This window comes from Denticeps clupeoides, chromosome 14, assembly GCF_900700375.1.
Source record: "Denticeps clupeoides chromosome 14, fDenClu1.1, whole genome shotgun sequence".
Taxonomy (NCBI): Eukaryota; Metazoa; Chordata; class Actinopteri; order Clupeiformes; family Denticipitidae; genus Denticeps; species Denticeps clupeoides.
The window spans coordinates 18276743-18292083 of NC_041720.1; the positions used below are offsets into that span (position 1 = coordinate 18276743).

At 40.1% G+C, this 15341-nt stretch overlaps 2 protein-coding genes across 4 annotated transcripts; one reads left to right on the forward strand and one right to left on the reverse strand.

Moving 5' to 3' along the window:
- The first annotated feature begins 3682 nt into the window (after positions 1-3682).
- On the forward strand, positions 3683-12622 carry acp1 (acid phosphatase 1). 2 transcript variants are annotated; one of them, XM_029002739.1, is made up of 6 exons: positions 3683-3761; positions 4910-4983; positions 5920-6033; positions 9412-9473; positions 10471-10576; positions 12375-12622. In XM_029002739.1, the coding sequence occupies exons 1-6, from the start codon at positions 3719-3721 to the stop codon at positions 12450-12452; spliced, it is 477 nt and encodes a 158-aa protein (XP_028858572.1). In that variant the 5' UTR covers positions 3683-3718; the 3' UTR covers positions 12453-12622. The 2 variants fall into 2 exon arrangements, with proteins under 2 accessions (XP_028858572.1, XP_028858573.1); XM_029002740.1 differs by lacking the exon at positions 5920-6033 and adding an exon at positions 6103-6216.
- Positions 12623-13433: 811 nt separating this feature from the next.
- Positions 13434-14895, reverse strand: LOC114763734 (ALK and LTK ligand 2-like). 2 transcript variants are annotated; one of them, XM_028953486.1, is made up of 4 exons: positions 14720-14895; positions 14588-14641; positions 14438-14518; positions 13434-13951 (listed from the first exon to the last, which is right to left on the reverse strand). In XM_028953486.1, the coding sequence occupies exons 1-4, from the start codon at positions 14880-14882 to the stop codon at positions 13887-13889; spliced, it is 363 nt and encodes a 120-aa protein (XP_028809319.1). In that variant the 5' UTR covers positions 14883-14895; the 3' UTR covers positions 13434-13886. The 2 variants fall into 2 exon arrangements, with proteins under 2 accessions (XP_028809319.1, XP_028809318.1); XM_028953485.1 differs by having other exon boundaries at positions 14588-14895.
- Positions 14896-15341: the final 446 nt, after the last annotated feature.

The window sequence follows — 15341 nt, forward strand, 5'->3', positions numbered from 1 at the left end:
TTCTTGAGAACCACCTGGGGTCTGGGCTATGCAGTAATTTTTAATAATAACCTCAGTATCGCACATAAACCCAGACATAGATTTAATTCTTTTTTTCAGATTTTCTATACAAACATAACCTATGAAGTCTCACTAAATAAAAATTTACAGACTTTGTTTCCAACCTGGTTGTATCTGTGGATAAAGCCGTAATTGTCGGTGACTTTAACATCCACTGTGACAGATTAGAAGACTCTCTGAGAACAACATTAATAAAATATAACCTACTCATGATAGTGATCACATGCTCAATTTTGTATTGACCTTCGGTTTCGAAAAATAGAAGACAGAGTCACTCTACAGCAATCTCCAGATAATCTCATTGTTACGTCCTTTAAGACATAGAATGGCTTGGAGGCTCTGTGTTGTGCGTGTTTCTCTTTTAGGCTGTCTGCTGGGTGGAGACCAATTCCCTCGTCAACTGGCAGCCAATCAATGCACAGGACAGAGAACTACATAAGGACCATTCCAGCCACCATTCAGGGCTCATTGTTGTGGAGCCAGAGGAGGAGGGAGCAAGAGGAGAGTTTTGGAGTTGGAGTTTTGGATTGTGTTAGAGTTGGATAAGCCTTTGTTGTGTGTTAGTGTGGTTAGTTGTGGCTTTGTTGTGTATTTGTTTTGTCTCTCCTTTCATGGTGTGTTGTCCTCCTGTGAATTGTGTAGTTGTTGTATATAGCACTTTTGGTTTGGTTGGTTGTTCATTACTCACTGTAAATAAAAGCACAATATTTCACTTGGGTCTGGTATCTGTGTCTTCCCACTGCACATATTCCCCTCATTTGTTATGTTTCCTGACCCCCAGACAGGGACGTGACACTCATATCAGTTCCTTAATGCTTTTAAAATGCAACAAAATTAATTTGCCGTGCTATAGAGACAGACAATTACATCAAATACGGCACAGAAGTTTATTAATATCCTACCAGATTTATCAACGCTGATCAACTCGCCGTCAGACCCCACTGAACTCTACCAAGCGACCAAATGTCTAGAATTAACACTGCTTAGTACGTTAGACAATGTTTCTCCCCTCAAAAGGAAACAAATTGGAGCTAAAAATTTAATTCTGTGGTATAATGATCACACGCATTCACTAAAGTAGAACACCCCAGAAATTATAACGTAAAGGACGTAGAAGTAAATTGAACGTATTCCGAAAAGCATGGAAGGAGAGCATCCTCAACTATAGTAAGGTTCTTATCACAGCTCGATCAACGTATCTCTCCTCGTTAGACAAGAACACAAATAATCCCAGATTCCAGTTTAATACTGTAGCAAAACTAACCAGGAATAAGACAGACACAAATACTATCACTCGATATTGTCATAGTAGTGACGATTTTATGAAATTCTTTCATACGCAAATTGTTACGAATGAGATTGAGATTAAATGCATAATAGCTCTGTCTATATTATTATGGAAAATAACATTCCAATAGCTGACCACCGTTTAGAATGCTTCGAACTTCCTAAAGATTTTAATTAATTAAACTAATCTCATCATCAAATCAATGTACTTGCACATTGTATCCGGTTCCAACAGGTTTCCTTAAACAAGTAGCACACGATGTTATAAATTCTATCCTCAAAATTATTAACTTGTTGCTTAGCACCGGTCACATACCAAGTTCATTCAAGGTAGCAGTCATTAGACCCCTGATTAAAAAACCTGATCATGATCTGATCTTGTAGTCAGCTTCTGAAATTAAGACCAATATCCAACCTCCTGTTCATATTGAACATTTTAGAAAAAGTCGCAGCCCAGTAGCTGTGCACCTACCTAGACAGCAACAACATTCATGAAGTATATCAATCAGAATTTAGACCTCATTATAGCACTGACACAGCACTGGTTAAAGTGGTTAATGACCTGCTGTTGACCTCTGATCAGGGTCACATCTCGCTGCTTGTCCTGCTTGACCTTAGTGCAGCGTTTGACACTATTGATCACGCTATTCTCCTTGACAGGTTACAAAATGTTGTTGAAATTAAGAGAATAGCCCTTGTATGGTTCATCTCTGACTGATTGGTATCAGTTTGTGGACATTAATGGTGATTCATCTTCACATGGTAAAATGGAGTTTGGTGTTCCACAAGGTTCCGTATTAGGTCAGTTGCTATTTTCCTTATACATGTTACCTTTAGGTCACATCATTCGTAAACACGGTATGCTAACGATACACAGTTGTATTTATCAGCATGCCAGACGAGAAGCAGCAGAGAATTGTCTGAAGGACATTAGACAGGGTGCTGCTGGATGCTCAGCAACTTTCTTCTGTTAAACCCTGATAAGGCAGAAGCTCTTGTACTTGGGCTTCAGGCAGCCAGACGTGTGCTGCCTGACTACATCATAGCTCGGGATAGTACAGAAGTTAAGGATCTAGGTGTTCTGATTGACACAGCATGTAGATAATATCACTAGGATAGCATTCTTTCACCTTAGAAATTGTGCAAAGATAAGAAATATGATCTCAATGCACAATGCAGAAAAGTTAGTCCATGCCTTTATTACATCAGAGTTAGATTACTGTAGCTCATTACTGTCTAGATGTTCTAGAGGGTGCATGAGTAAACTCCAGCTAGTTCAGAATGCCACAACTACAAAATTCAACCACATCACACCGGTCTTACAATCACTGCACTGGCTACCCATCAAATTTAGGGTTGCCTACAAACTCCTACTTTTGACCTTTAAAACTCTTAATGGTCTCTCCCCGCAATACCTGAGCAGTTATTTGTGATCTACCACTCTGCTATTCGAAAGGTGGACCACTACTGGTACCCAAAGTACAGAAGATAACAGCTTCACTGGGAACAAATCTTTCTCTTATAGAGCTCTGCAGTTGTGGAACGGCTTGCTGGTCAGTGTTCGGAACTCAGACACAGTCTCAGTGTTTAAATCTAAACTGAAAACACATCTGTTCACTTTGGCTTTCTGTTAAAATCCCAGACACTAAACCTGCTCACTGTACCCTGGAAGGGGGTCCCTCTCTGTATCACTCTTTCCCAAGGTTTCTTCCTTTCTTTTTTTCCTCTCTCCTAGAGTTTTTCCTTGTGTGCTGAAGGGTCAAGTGTGGGGGTGTTAATGGCTGGGCCTTTCAATTGAGGCATTCCCATTGAGACATACTGTAAATGATTATGGGCTATATGTTTCATGGACCCAGTTTTATATTATGATTTTTGCTTGTTTAAGTTGAACCTTTCATAATATCATCCAGTGCATACAAGACACTTGTTAAAAAAAAAAAACTTCACATGCTCAAACTAGTAACAACAATTTGTCTGAAAGTCTAGTAACTGACCTTCTTAATGGTTTTTTTTTCAGGTCACTGGAAGAAGGTTTAAAAATTAATGCCTGTATCTGAATCATGTGTACTGTTGTGATCTCTTTTAATAGGTCTAGCTTTTTTGTTCTCTTTGTTAAAGCTCTTTTGCTTTCTTGTCTGATTTAGCTGATTTTAACTGATGGTCTTGTATGTTTCTACCGATTGTTTTCTTCCCGTATGTTTTATACTGCTTATACGTCAATGCACGAAAAAAGACCGAATGAAATAATGAAAGTGAGAACCGTTGCAGCCAATTGTGGCGTTTCTGTTCCAGACCACGGGGGGGCAGCACTTTCCTCAGTGCTTCAGGTCGCCACCCACCCGGCAGCAGAAGGAGCTTCTGTACCGGGATCATGGCGGGATCGTCACGGAAGTCCGTGTTATTCGTGTGTCTGGGTAAGACGCGATTAAATGAGCTCCCGGCACGGTGTAACCGTTTCTTTATTTCTAGTTAAATTAATTACTGAACAACAGAAGGATGTCGTGGGTCCAGAATGTGGAATGGCGACCCGACGCTGTCCGTAGGAACTACTGGGCATGACGTCACATTGCACACGCGTTTATTCACAAGCAGATGATGCTTGTGATGTCCTACCGATTATGATTATATTAATCAGAACTTCTGTGCCTGATTAAGGTGGGATTAGAATGACTTGCTGGTAGAGTTTTTGTGGTTTTAAAAATATTTTTTAGGACCTAAATGACTTCCCGCCAACGGGATCCTCCGTTCTAGACTACATGTTGGATTAAGTAATATATAATCTGCCACAACATTAAAACCCCAGCAGCAGGTGCTGTAAATTGCCAGATCAGACTTGTATCTCCAGCACATGGGAGTGAAGGCACCCCACACATACACATTATGAAAGTGAAAGTGGGGCAGTGGTGGCCTGGCAGTTAAGGAAGTTTACCCATAATCAGAAATTTGCCGGTTCGAATCCCGAACCGCCAAGGTGCCACTGAGCAAAGCACTGTCACCCCACTGTTACCCCACTGTCACACACACACCAAGGGTGATGGTTAAAAGCAGCATTTTGTTGTGTCATGGTGTGCTGTGCTGTGTTTTACAATGACAATCACTTCATTTACATTTACAGCATTTATCAGACTTACAATCAGTAATTACAGGGACAGTCCCCCCTGGAGAAATTTAGGCTCAGGTACACAATGGTAGTAAGTGGGATTTGAACCTGGGTCTTCTGGTTCAAAGGCGAGTGTGTTACCCACTAGGCTACTACCACCCTGTTGTGGTAGTAGTGAAAGTGTCCTCTGTATTTAACCATGAACCTTAGTGAGCAGTGGGCAGCCATGACAGGGGTGTGTGGGCTCAGTGGCACCTTGGCGGTTCAGGGATTTGAACAGTCAACCTTCTGATTTTCTCCGTTTCTTACCTGCTGGGCCAACCACATCCCACCCCATGTTACCTGTTCACTTCCGCTCAATGGATTTAATATTGTGTGTGTGTGTGTGTGTGTGTGTGTGTGTGCGTGTGTGTGTGAATGAATTAAAAAAAAATCTGATTTGTGTTCATCACTTTGTTCCAGGAAATATCTGCAGGTCTCCGATTGCTGAAGCTGTCTTCAGGAAGATGGCAACTGATAGCGGAATTGTGGATAATGTATGTCGTTATTTACTTTCACCTGAATATTTCCTATCAGATCGATGGTACTTGTATTAATTGTTAACTTCTTACATACACTGCCTTGCGAAAAAAAAAAATCATTGTCGTATGGATTTGCATGAGCAAAATGATTCATTATTGTCATTATATAATATTTATGATATTCTCATTTCTTAAACAACTGTGTCAGAAGATACATCCAATGGCCTTTAAAATTTTTGGTCAAAGATATGAATTATTTTTTTGCTTTTAAATTGGTCTTAGTTAATACTACTAATACTGTATCTGAATGTCTCATCCTGAAATTAAGCCTTGGTGCTGTCCGACTGTCTGAGCTGCGAAGCAGAATGGCCAAAGCACTCTTTACACCTATCACCATTTTCTAGCCACTGCAGGACCATAGACAGGCTAGGAGAACTCGTATTAATCTTAATTAATCTCAGAGTCAAAATATCATAATTGGGGACCATTTAATTTGATAGTTAAAGAAATACAGTTGAATATGTAAACGAGTAAAGTATAATGTAAAATGAAATGACCTAACAATGGCAGAGAGGCTAATTGTTAAAAGGTAAGAGTCAGCGGACTACCTGAATTTACTGATTTTATGATCACAACATCATATTTCAAGATAACAACAGCAGAATTCATCATAGACGACACTTTTGCTCCCACAGAGATTCATTGGAATGTACTGGACAGGATTTTACACAGTTGTTCCACACAAAATCACAAAAGACAAAATCTTGGTGAAAGATTAACGCAACTTGGATAGTTAACTAACTTTTTGATGGGACCGTGTCCCATGTCTTTTGCCTTCTGTGGTTGGTTGGCTGGAAAATGGTCCCTACAGCTTTCTTACAGACCTCAGCCCGTCAGCCTTGACCCAACATGTGTTGGTTTGTTCTGTTCTCATGCACGCGTGTGACCCAGTGGAGGATAGACAGTGCCGCCACGTCCACGTACGAGATCGGGAACCCGCCAGATTACCGGGGTCAGGCCTGCATGAAGAGGCACGGGGTTCATATGCAGCACACGGCGAGGCAGGTACGGCCCGGTGCAGCACACGCTCGCTAGCGCCTCTCTTTTTTTTTTTTCCCTCTTTCTGTGTTGCAGTGGCGAATCGATAGCGCCGCCACATCTGACTGGAATACAGGGAGCACCCCGGACACCCGAGGTGTGGCGTGCCTGAGGAAACATGGCACTGAGACTGACCACAGGGCCAGACAGGTATACCAGTGCCGCAAGGTCACGGGGTCACGGATCCAAGTGGCATTCAACAAGTCTGACTTGTCAAACCTCTAGCATGCAAGGGTTATCATAAAATCTTTGTACTGATTATTGACTGGCATGATTTATTAATTGTTCTTGTATGCTGCGGCCGATGTATTAAAGCTGGATGGTTATTACAGCGTGGATCCAAATATAAATATATTTTTTCCAAGACATCAAAGAACCAAAGAAATAAGACGTCATTTTTGCAGACATATTTTGAGCAGAAGAAAAATAATGTTATATAAATTACTGTTATATTCAGGCTAGTTCAGTAGACACACCACCACACCATCGAATTTACTGAGCATTTAATACTTTTTGAAAACCAAAACAGAATACTGTCTTGTGAAAAACATCAGCCATTTTCTACATCATTTGTCAAAAAATGGATCACGTGTATCTCGGCGAGCCGATGATATCAGCTCAACAACGTTCTCCTCACACCGTTGGTAGAATGTTAACCATGCCAGATATAGTGAAGAAATGGAATAGTATTCCATTCTAACAGTATGTCCTCAGGTCAGTGAGAAATGTCCATAAACCAGCCAGCCATGACATTCGGACCACCCGCTTAATACTTAATACTATAACAAACCCATTAATTAATTCCGTACAGGCCTCCTGTAATCTCCTGCTCTGGCTTGGTGTTCATATCGCACTGCTGTCAGGCAGCAAGGACACCCACACAAAGGTTGGCATTCAGGGTGATTAATGCAGAGAGACCGTGAGGGACATTCAAACCTAGATGAATCATTTGTTGGGAATTTTTTTTGTTGAATGTAAAAACCTCAGGCCACGTCCCCTTGCAGTGTTGTATGGGGCGGTTCGTAAATGTACATGATCACTGTCCTTTATTTGTATCTGCCCAGTTCGTAGATGCAGAACTTTTTCTTTTCCGTCGTCATGTTAACCAGCATTTGGTCAGATGCGCTTTTTAGCCTCTTTTCAGTATGCTTGTTTGCGATGTATGTGAGTAATTTCCATCAGAAAAGGACACAGTAATGGAAAAAGTGGAAAAATCCAGGTTTTAAACAATACAAACACACACACAGGTAAAAAGTATGCGAAGGGAATGCAGTGCTGATTGAATCGGGAAGTGCCTCAAACACACAGACACTTAGCCCCACCCCAGTTGCAAACTTTACAATTTTAACACAAAATGAAAGACACATAGAATTGGATTTTTATTTCAAGAAATTTGTACTACCAGATTAGGGTATTAATTGTCAATCCCGGAATAAATTTGTTGTTGAATGGTCCTCAGATCTGTAATAACCGCATATTATGCAATCTGATGTTACGTTTGTGTGCATTTATGTCATTCTCACTGAATATAAGGGCAGGATCTGTGATTCATTTACTATAAAGGATGCTGCAAAGATCACTGGCCATTCACTAAACACTGAACTGCAGTTTATTTGCGCCTGTCTTGGACAGTGATGGATCGTGTTGGATACGTGGTTGTCCACCGCCGTGGAGCTACGGCCGTGTGGCGTTTAAACCAGATCTCTCGGTAATGAGGTGTGTCTTTCTGTTTGACTGCGATTAAAGGAAGGAATGCGGCAGTTTTTCCCAAAGGTCTCAAGAACTTTCCACACCACTCCAGTGTCCTTTCATGACCCTCATATGCCACCAGCACAGCCGAGCCTTTCTCCTGTCAGACACACTCTGGGTCACTTGGACTAGTCGTCTTAATCTCCATCAAATGCAGCCATTAGTGTCGTGGCTTTAATCACCCACAAGGTTCAAATGCAGTTTATGTGATTCCACATGTGGAATCTTACTCTTATCTTCTGAACCCCAACTCCTGCTGGTGGCTGAATAGGAAGTGTGCTGCGTTCTTGCCTGATTTTGCTGTAGCAAGTTTCTGAACCAGAGTAGATGCTGTGTTCAGGTGTAACCATGGTACGCTTGTCTTTAAGCAAAACATGAATTTTCAGATTTTTTTCAGCTCCTCTATTAAATGGTCTTATACGTGAAAACCTAAAATATTGAGCTAAGAATAGATATTTTTAAAACTTCAACAAAATCAACCGATTATTCAAGTATACAAACAATTGTTGCAGTTGGTGCAAACTGAATCAACTTAGATAAGAACTATATTATTTACTGTAAATTCCAACAAATATGCCACTACTTATTTCACAGACTTTGCAAACTGTGGCTTTTACAACAATGCGGTTAATTTATGGATTTTTATAGGCTAACTACCTTCCTGCCACCAACACATTTAACCTCATCATATCAGACAAATGAAATTACCCAACAGGTCACAGTGGACCAATGTGACTGTTTTGGCAAACTCACACTGAGAATTTTCAGATCAGCCATTTTGCGTTTCATGCACAGGCCCTCATCATGGAAACACAGAAATGCATATGGTGCGACTTTCAAGATAAAAGCGATCAGTCTGGCTGTCGAAGAAGGAAATAGAGCTGCTGGACAATGGCGATAATGATCAATGACTTTTGCTTTTTCTGTATTTTTGCCAAGAAAGTGTGTGATTTAAGTAATTGCATTCATTCAGGCCGTTCAATTCCGATACTGAAGAATGTGATTGTACTTGTATACAAATGTGGTTGTACTTATGTACTTATGTACTTATATTTATATACTTTATGTACTTATATTTATGTACTTATTAAGTACTTATTTATGTACTTATGTACTTATGTACTTATATTTATATGTATTATCAACGTTTAAGTAATTTTTTTCATCTTTCTTGTAATATCTTGCTCTGTTAATATCTCATGTTTTACCTGCATCTTATAGACATCTTATTTATGTACAATTTTTTTTTTTTTTTTTTGGTTTAAAAATTAGTAGATAAGCTTATATTTAGGTGCATTCTATAGTCCAGTACATTTACGGTACATCTTCTGAATGTAATTAATATATACTATATTGCTTCTGGGGCTGATAATTTGACCCTTACACTCATAATTCCCAGAATAGAGGTGTGAAAAATTATAAGTTATAAGTTTTAACTTGCAACTGTGTACATTTAATAAGAAGCTGTATGTTTTTAAAAAATTGCAGGGTACAATATAGGTTTAAGATTGTGGAAGCAAAGTCAGTGTAATTTGTTTTTTGTCCACTATTGAGCTTCCTTTGGCAAATCTTAATTTTTTTAAATCTGTCTTTTAGGTGACAAAGGATGACTTCCTGAGTTTTGATTTTATCCTGTGCATGGATGAAAGCAACTTGAGGTAAGTGACAGAACTATTGTCTTACAATATTAAAATAAAAGTGTAAGGATCAAAATGAATGCCTCATAGTTGAATATTGTGTAGAGGATTTGTGGGTTTTTCTTTTTGTTGTTTTGTGTGTGTGGGTTTCTGATTTCACCATATATGGTGTTCTGACTTTATTAAAAATGTTATAAGAGTATATAAAATAGTTTAGAGTATCAAGTGCCTTTCTTGAATTCAACATTGTATTCAATGTTACTGTTTTTTTTCTATTTAATGTTACTTGTATGGGTCTGAGAGTAACGTAATGTCAATTCTCTGCATGTCCTGTACATGTGGCAGAATTGACAATAAAGCTGACTTTGACTTTGACTTGAAATTTTGGTATCATGACTAGGTACTAGGGTTAAAGACCTTTTTTTTTGCTACTTCGGCCCATTTGAGGACCATTTCCAAATCACATGCATCCAGTAAGCTGCTTAGCGAGTTCTTTGGATGCCACTATTCCAGTTAAAACTACAGCTGCGACAGAACCCATTTGAGGGTCGTTTTTTTCTATTAGTTTAAATCATGTGTGCCTCCAATGTTGCACCGCTACCGTGACCACCTTTTCCTTTTTTCAATTATGAAAAATCATGACCAGGTTACTTGCCAGTCATTGTTGTTGTTTGGACCTTGGGCAGCTTCATGAAGGATCTGAAATACAGCTAGACCGCAGCATGTATAGTTGTATTTGGCAACCTGTTTTAATAATTAGTTTTTGCATCAAGGTATCATTTTAGCTTTTATCAGTCTTATTCACGTTTATACTAATTTCATTCTAGTCAAGTTTCAGTTGACTAAAAGTCTTATTTTAGCCAGAATTATTCATGACTTTTTCAGTCAGTGAATTTGCGGGGTGAATTCTACAATTAAAAGCCACATCAGAGTTTATTTAAGCCAACTTAGGGAATGTGAAACATTTCAATTAACTCACAATTACTCTTTTTAAAAGTTTTTCCTTTTATGCTCACAGGGATCTGAATAAAAAAGCCAACACAGTGAAGAACTTCAAGGCTAAAGTTGAGCTCCTTGGGACCTACGATCCCGAGAAACAGCTGATTATAAAAGACCCGTACTATGTGAGTAGTGTGTAATTGAGTGTTAAGTGTGGCCTAACATTGGTTTTGCAGTGAAGTGTCACTTTGTTTCACTTTTATAAGAAATCATGACATTCAGCAGCAAAGGTATGTTTTTCTCCAGTTTGATTATTATACAGAAGTTCACTACCATCCAAATTCAGGGTTAAATGTCTTGCTTAGGGACACCTAGTTATGAAGAAAGATTTGTTATGCAGTATGTTACTCTCAGCTATGTAATACAGGGACATCTCACTATAAACAATATCTACTATTCATCTTTTTGTTTTGTTATATCCTCTATGGCTCTATGAATTTAAAATGATCTAATAAGGAGTAACTGTCTACATATTTCTACACATTTACAGGCTACTACAGAAAATAAATGATAATAAATGTTCTCAGGGTGGCAGCTGTCAGCATGTGTTTCTGGGGTTGGGTTCATGCTGTTGTTGTATATGTTGGTTGGTAAAATGAAAATTTTCAGGAATGCTGCTGCACTGACAAACAGCATGTTTGGTTTCTTCTCTGCTGTGACAAAAACGCAGAAGCGGCCTAAATCACGTCCCCCGTCCCGGAGAGAGAGAGAGTGTGTGTGTGTGTGTGTGTGTGTGTGTGTGTGTGTGTGTGTGTGTGTGTGTGTCAGTCAATGACATCTTGAAATATGTTGTCCCATTTATGTCAGGCTAGAGAAAGATGGATATTAGTAGTTGTGTGATTAGGGTTTTCCTACTGGAATTTTAGTTCCATTCAGACATAATCTTGGTTTTGCAAGATCTCAAAGCCTCATGAAGAAAAGTATGTTTGTGTGTGTTAGTTTTTACACACACGCAGGGTTTGGTTGGTTAAGGAGTTTCTGTGCATTGTAAAAAAATAAATAATAGTTGTGCCAACTTTAATTAATAAGGCAAATTATTTCACAAGCAGTTTTAACAATAGTAACAAACTCAATGTATTGAGTTCTCACGATTAAGGTCATTGACCTTAACTTAAATTTTTCATTTAACTAAATTTACCAAGTTTGACCCATAAACTGTCACAACTCCAGAACTGAGAACTCAGGCAACTTCACCATCAGAACAGCCCCTGTTGCAATCTGGGAAGCTTGACCCCCCTACAATCTTCTACCTTGTTATCTTTTGCAAAGTGTACAAAATGGCTTTAAAATGGCTCCCTATATATCTTGGCTTTTAAACATTAAAAAAAATGCCTTTTGATAACCATTCAACCTGTTTTGCTGAATGAACGAATTTTTCTTCATGGATTTCTGAAATGTACATTTCATTTCACTCAATAACAATAATAATTAACTACCCTTTTACAAGTTTGCTTTTTGCAGTGTGTTTTCCAGGGCAGTAAATTTAGTTACATTAAGTTAGATTTTGTTTTTTTGCTTTGGAAAATTCAGCATGTGCCTTATTCACACTGGGAAATTGGCAAATTCTTGATCTAGATTATTCTTTCAACCCAGATGCAGTGTCCGTTTCTGAACTCCATATATTTTATGTCAGATGAGAAAAACAAAAGGTAGAATAATCTTCTAACTATTCACACAAACCAGAAAAAATAGCGGTATTTTTGAGTTATTAAAAAATAGCGTGTGTATGTATTAATTTTTTTTTTTCAAAACGTCTTGTTTGTAGAAGGTTTATACGGGTCTCTACATGCCCTTGGAAAGTGTACAGATAAGCATGGCCGATTCTGACTGCGCTAAAAGTCAAAGCACACAGGAATTTTACCCTGTTTTTGTATTTGTTTTGTTCATTTTCATTTCTTTTCACCTCCCTCTCTCCTCCCTCAGGGCAGCGATGAAGACTTTGAATCCGTGTATGAACAGTGTGTCAGGTGCTGCAAAGCCTTCCTGGAACGCAACTCCTGAGTAGCGCTGATCCCTGTTGAGTGACACCCAGCCCAGTTCACCCCACCCAGCTCAGGACCACGTCTTCAATGTCAAATCCACACCCCTTCCATGCACCCTGATATCAGAAGCCTGCTGACAATAGTGGCAGATCCTTGTTTGATGTGAAATAAATTCTGGAATATGGCAAACCTCTCAAGGAAGCTTGATTCTGTGCAAACACACACAAAATAACAATCATACAGTAAAGTTTCACCAAAATGTGTTTGTGGTTTACCGTGAATGTTTCAGAGACCCAAATCTGACCAGGATCCGCCGGGGATCACAGACTATGCCAGCACTTCTCAAATTTACTCATTTACCTGGGTAAAGTGAGTTCTGTATTTGACAGAAATTAATAGAACTATAAAGTATATCCACTTTCCCAAAGTCATGTATGTCTGTGGACTTACACACACAATGGGTTTTCAATCACTGCAGCCAATAAATTGTAAAAATACTTAATAAAACAGCCACTCTTCCACTCGCTGCACTTTTGACTTAGGAAAGGAAAGAATGATATAGGGGGAATGAAATAAAATACATTACAACTTGGGGTCAAACTACATCCAAGCACTATCACACTTGGGAAAACCGTAGATACTCGGGTTAGGTTTGGGGTCATTTTGAAATGTTCCAGCAAATGTTTGACCCGAACCCTCGGAGCACTGGAGTTGAGTAATGGAACCGAACAGGCTGATTATATTCATTCCATTTAACTAGGGTCCTTAGGGAAGGAACTTCTGAACTGTGTCTGTTCAGATGTGGAAAAAATAGCAACCAGAACATTTAATAAAATACAGCTCTTTAACTTTAATCAGCTGATGTCATTTTAATTAAAAATGATAATAATTATTTAATTTTACAATATTTACATGCTGGAATATGGTTAAGAAATATGCTATTTTTTTAAACATCCAACAACAATCGATAAACTTTTTTAAAACACCACCAAATGTCCCGTTAAACGTTTTTTTAAAAAATGCCCAGTCTTGGTTTTTCTGGAAAACATTTTCTTTTAAAAACTGTTGAGGTCTTTTTGGCTTGAGCATAATTTTTCTGAACCATTTCCCTTGTGGCCAGCTGATTTGTGGCCAGTTTGCATCCCAGCCAAATTAGAAAAGAACTCAAAAACTTCCCATGTGCATCGTGTGCAAATGTCACGAAACTACGTTCCAGTTCTGATAAAGAAGGCACGTTCTTGTTTTGTAGGACCAAAAAAAAGGTTCCTAGGTTCCTTAGCTTAGAAACTGTGGAACCCTCGGAAGAAGCATCTCTGTCTCAGTCCGTCTGACTTCTTTTTGCATCTGCGGAGGAGTGAATTGCCAATGCGGCCTGCGAGTATTCGCAGTTGCAGCACGTTAATCATCACTGAAAAGAAGATGGGTCCCTGCGGCCTGCTCACCCGACGCACTGTCACGTCTCCGTACAGCGCGGACTCCCTGCCAGTCGAGTCAAAAGTCGCGCACACCTTCTGTAATCTGGAATGATGAAGAGAATAAGGTCAAAGGCCTGGGGACGATTAGTTCACCGTTTCCATAACGACCTGACCCAGAGTGACATTTCGCTAAACGTTACAGAACTATCACCACAAAAACTCACCGTAACCTGATTTCATTTTCTAAATGAATATTTTTGTCAGTAGGGGGATATTTTCCTTCCTGCTGGACATGACGTCTGGGACTGTCATGGGACAGCAGGGAATGTTTGGTTTGTGGAATGTTTTGGTGGAACCTGGTGATCAGGGTTGCCAGGTGTGAATTTGACCTTCTGGTAAAACATGCTTCTCGCAATTGAGAAACCCTGATTCCTTTTTTTAAGCATGTTAAGCAGTCGGGTTCGTTTTGCCAGGTTTTTCCGAATTGTTTGACCATCACACACGTGGAAACGCTGGAGTTTAAATAGTCCAGAACTGTTTTAAACAGGGTTCATTTGGCCTGATGGCTCATGAAGATGAAGAGACTCACGTGAAGGCATGCTGCAGTCTCTGCTGTTGTTGTAGAGTCTGTAGAGCAGCTTCCTGCACTTCGGGCTGAAGTACAGTGGACCTGGTGACGAGGGGACATTGAAAAGTCGGCAACGCACCCTGACCTGTCACCATCTTCACGGACCCTCACCTGTTAGATGCTTCAGGAACTTCTCCTTCTTCCTCACATCTCTGCGGAACACCTCTGGAAGAGAAAAGGACATTTGAATCTGCAGCGAAGCCCTGGACGCCCCGGAGGTGCCAGATGCTGACGAACGCCGACCTGTCGCCCTGCTGTCGCCCGGATCCGCGCTCCGCGCCGGGCTCCGCGCCGCCTCCGGCCCGCGGCCGCCGGAGCTCCGGTCCTCGCCGCCGGCGGCGTGCAGGGCGCGGGACAGGAGCGTCAGCGCGAGTCCTGCGACGAGCAGCGCCCGCGGTGCGCACATCGCCGCCCGCGCGTCCCCGCGTCCCCGAGTCCGCGAGTCCCCGCGTCGAGATCCGGGCGGAGCTCCTGTGCGGACTTACCGGGAGGGTGTGGCGCCTTCTAGTCCCGTTAAACTTAATTACACAACTTCTCTCAGAGATCGTTCCATCGAATCCATTTTAAAACGCATCGAATTATAATAAATAAAGAGATGAATTAAAATGAAACATTTCTATCGATGAATACGTCAGCCATTAGATAGAATTTCTGTTCAAAGACAAAAACCACAGAACAAATTTCCAATTTCCTTAAACTAAAGGGGGGATCAAATAATGAAGCAAAATAAAATGGCATATCTATTTGCAAATTCGTTTACCACCCGGAACACCTCGTGTTTATAGAAAGATAAAGACTGAAGTCACTGCCATTGTTGGCCACACCATATTATAAATTCTCCAAATGACAAAAATGTCATGAAAAT

Excerpts from the sequence above, each read along its gene's own strand:
- acp1 (XM_029002739.1), top strand. The coding sequence starts at position 3,719 with ATGGCGGGATCGTCACGGAAGTCCGTGTTATTCGTGTGTCTGG. Across the intron at positions 3,762-4,909 it reads CGTGTTATTCGTGTGTCTGG|GAAATATCTGCAGGTCTCCG; the intron begins GTAAGACGCGAT and ends ACTTTGTTCCAG. Across the intron at positions 4,984-5,919 it reads ATAGCGGAATTGTGGATAAT|TGGAGGATAGACAGTGCCGC; the intron begins GTATGTCGTTAT and ends CGTGTGACCCAG.
- LOC114763734 (XM_028953485.1), bottom strand. The coding sequence starts at position 14,882 with ATGTGCGCACCGCGGGCGCTGCTCGTCGCAGGACTCGCGCTGACGCTC. Across the intron at positions 14,519-14,587 it reads GTTCCTGAAGCATCTAACAG|GTCCACTGTACTTCAGCCCG; the intron begins GTGAGGGTCCGT and ends CCTCGTCACCAG. Across the intron at positions 13,952-14,437 it reads AGACTGCAGCATGCCTTCAC|ATTACAGAAGGTGTGCGCGA; the intron begins GTGAGTCTCTTC and ends TCATCATTCCAG.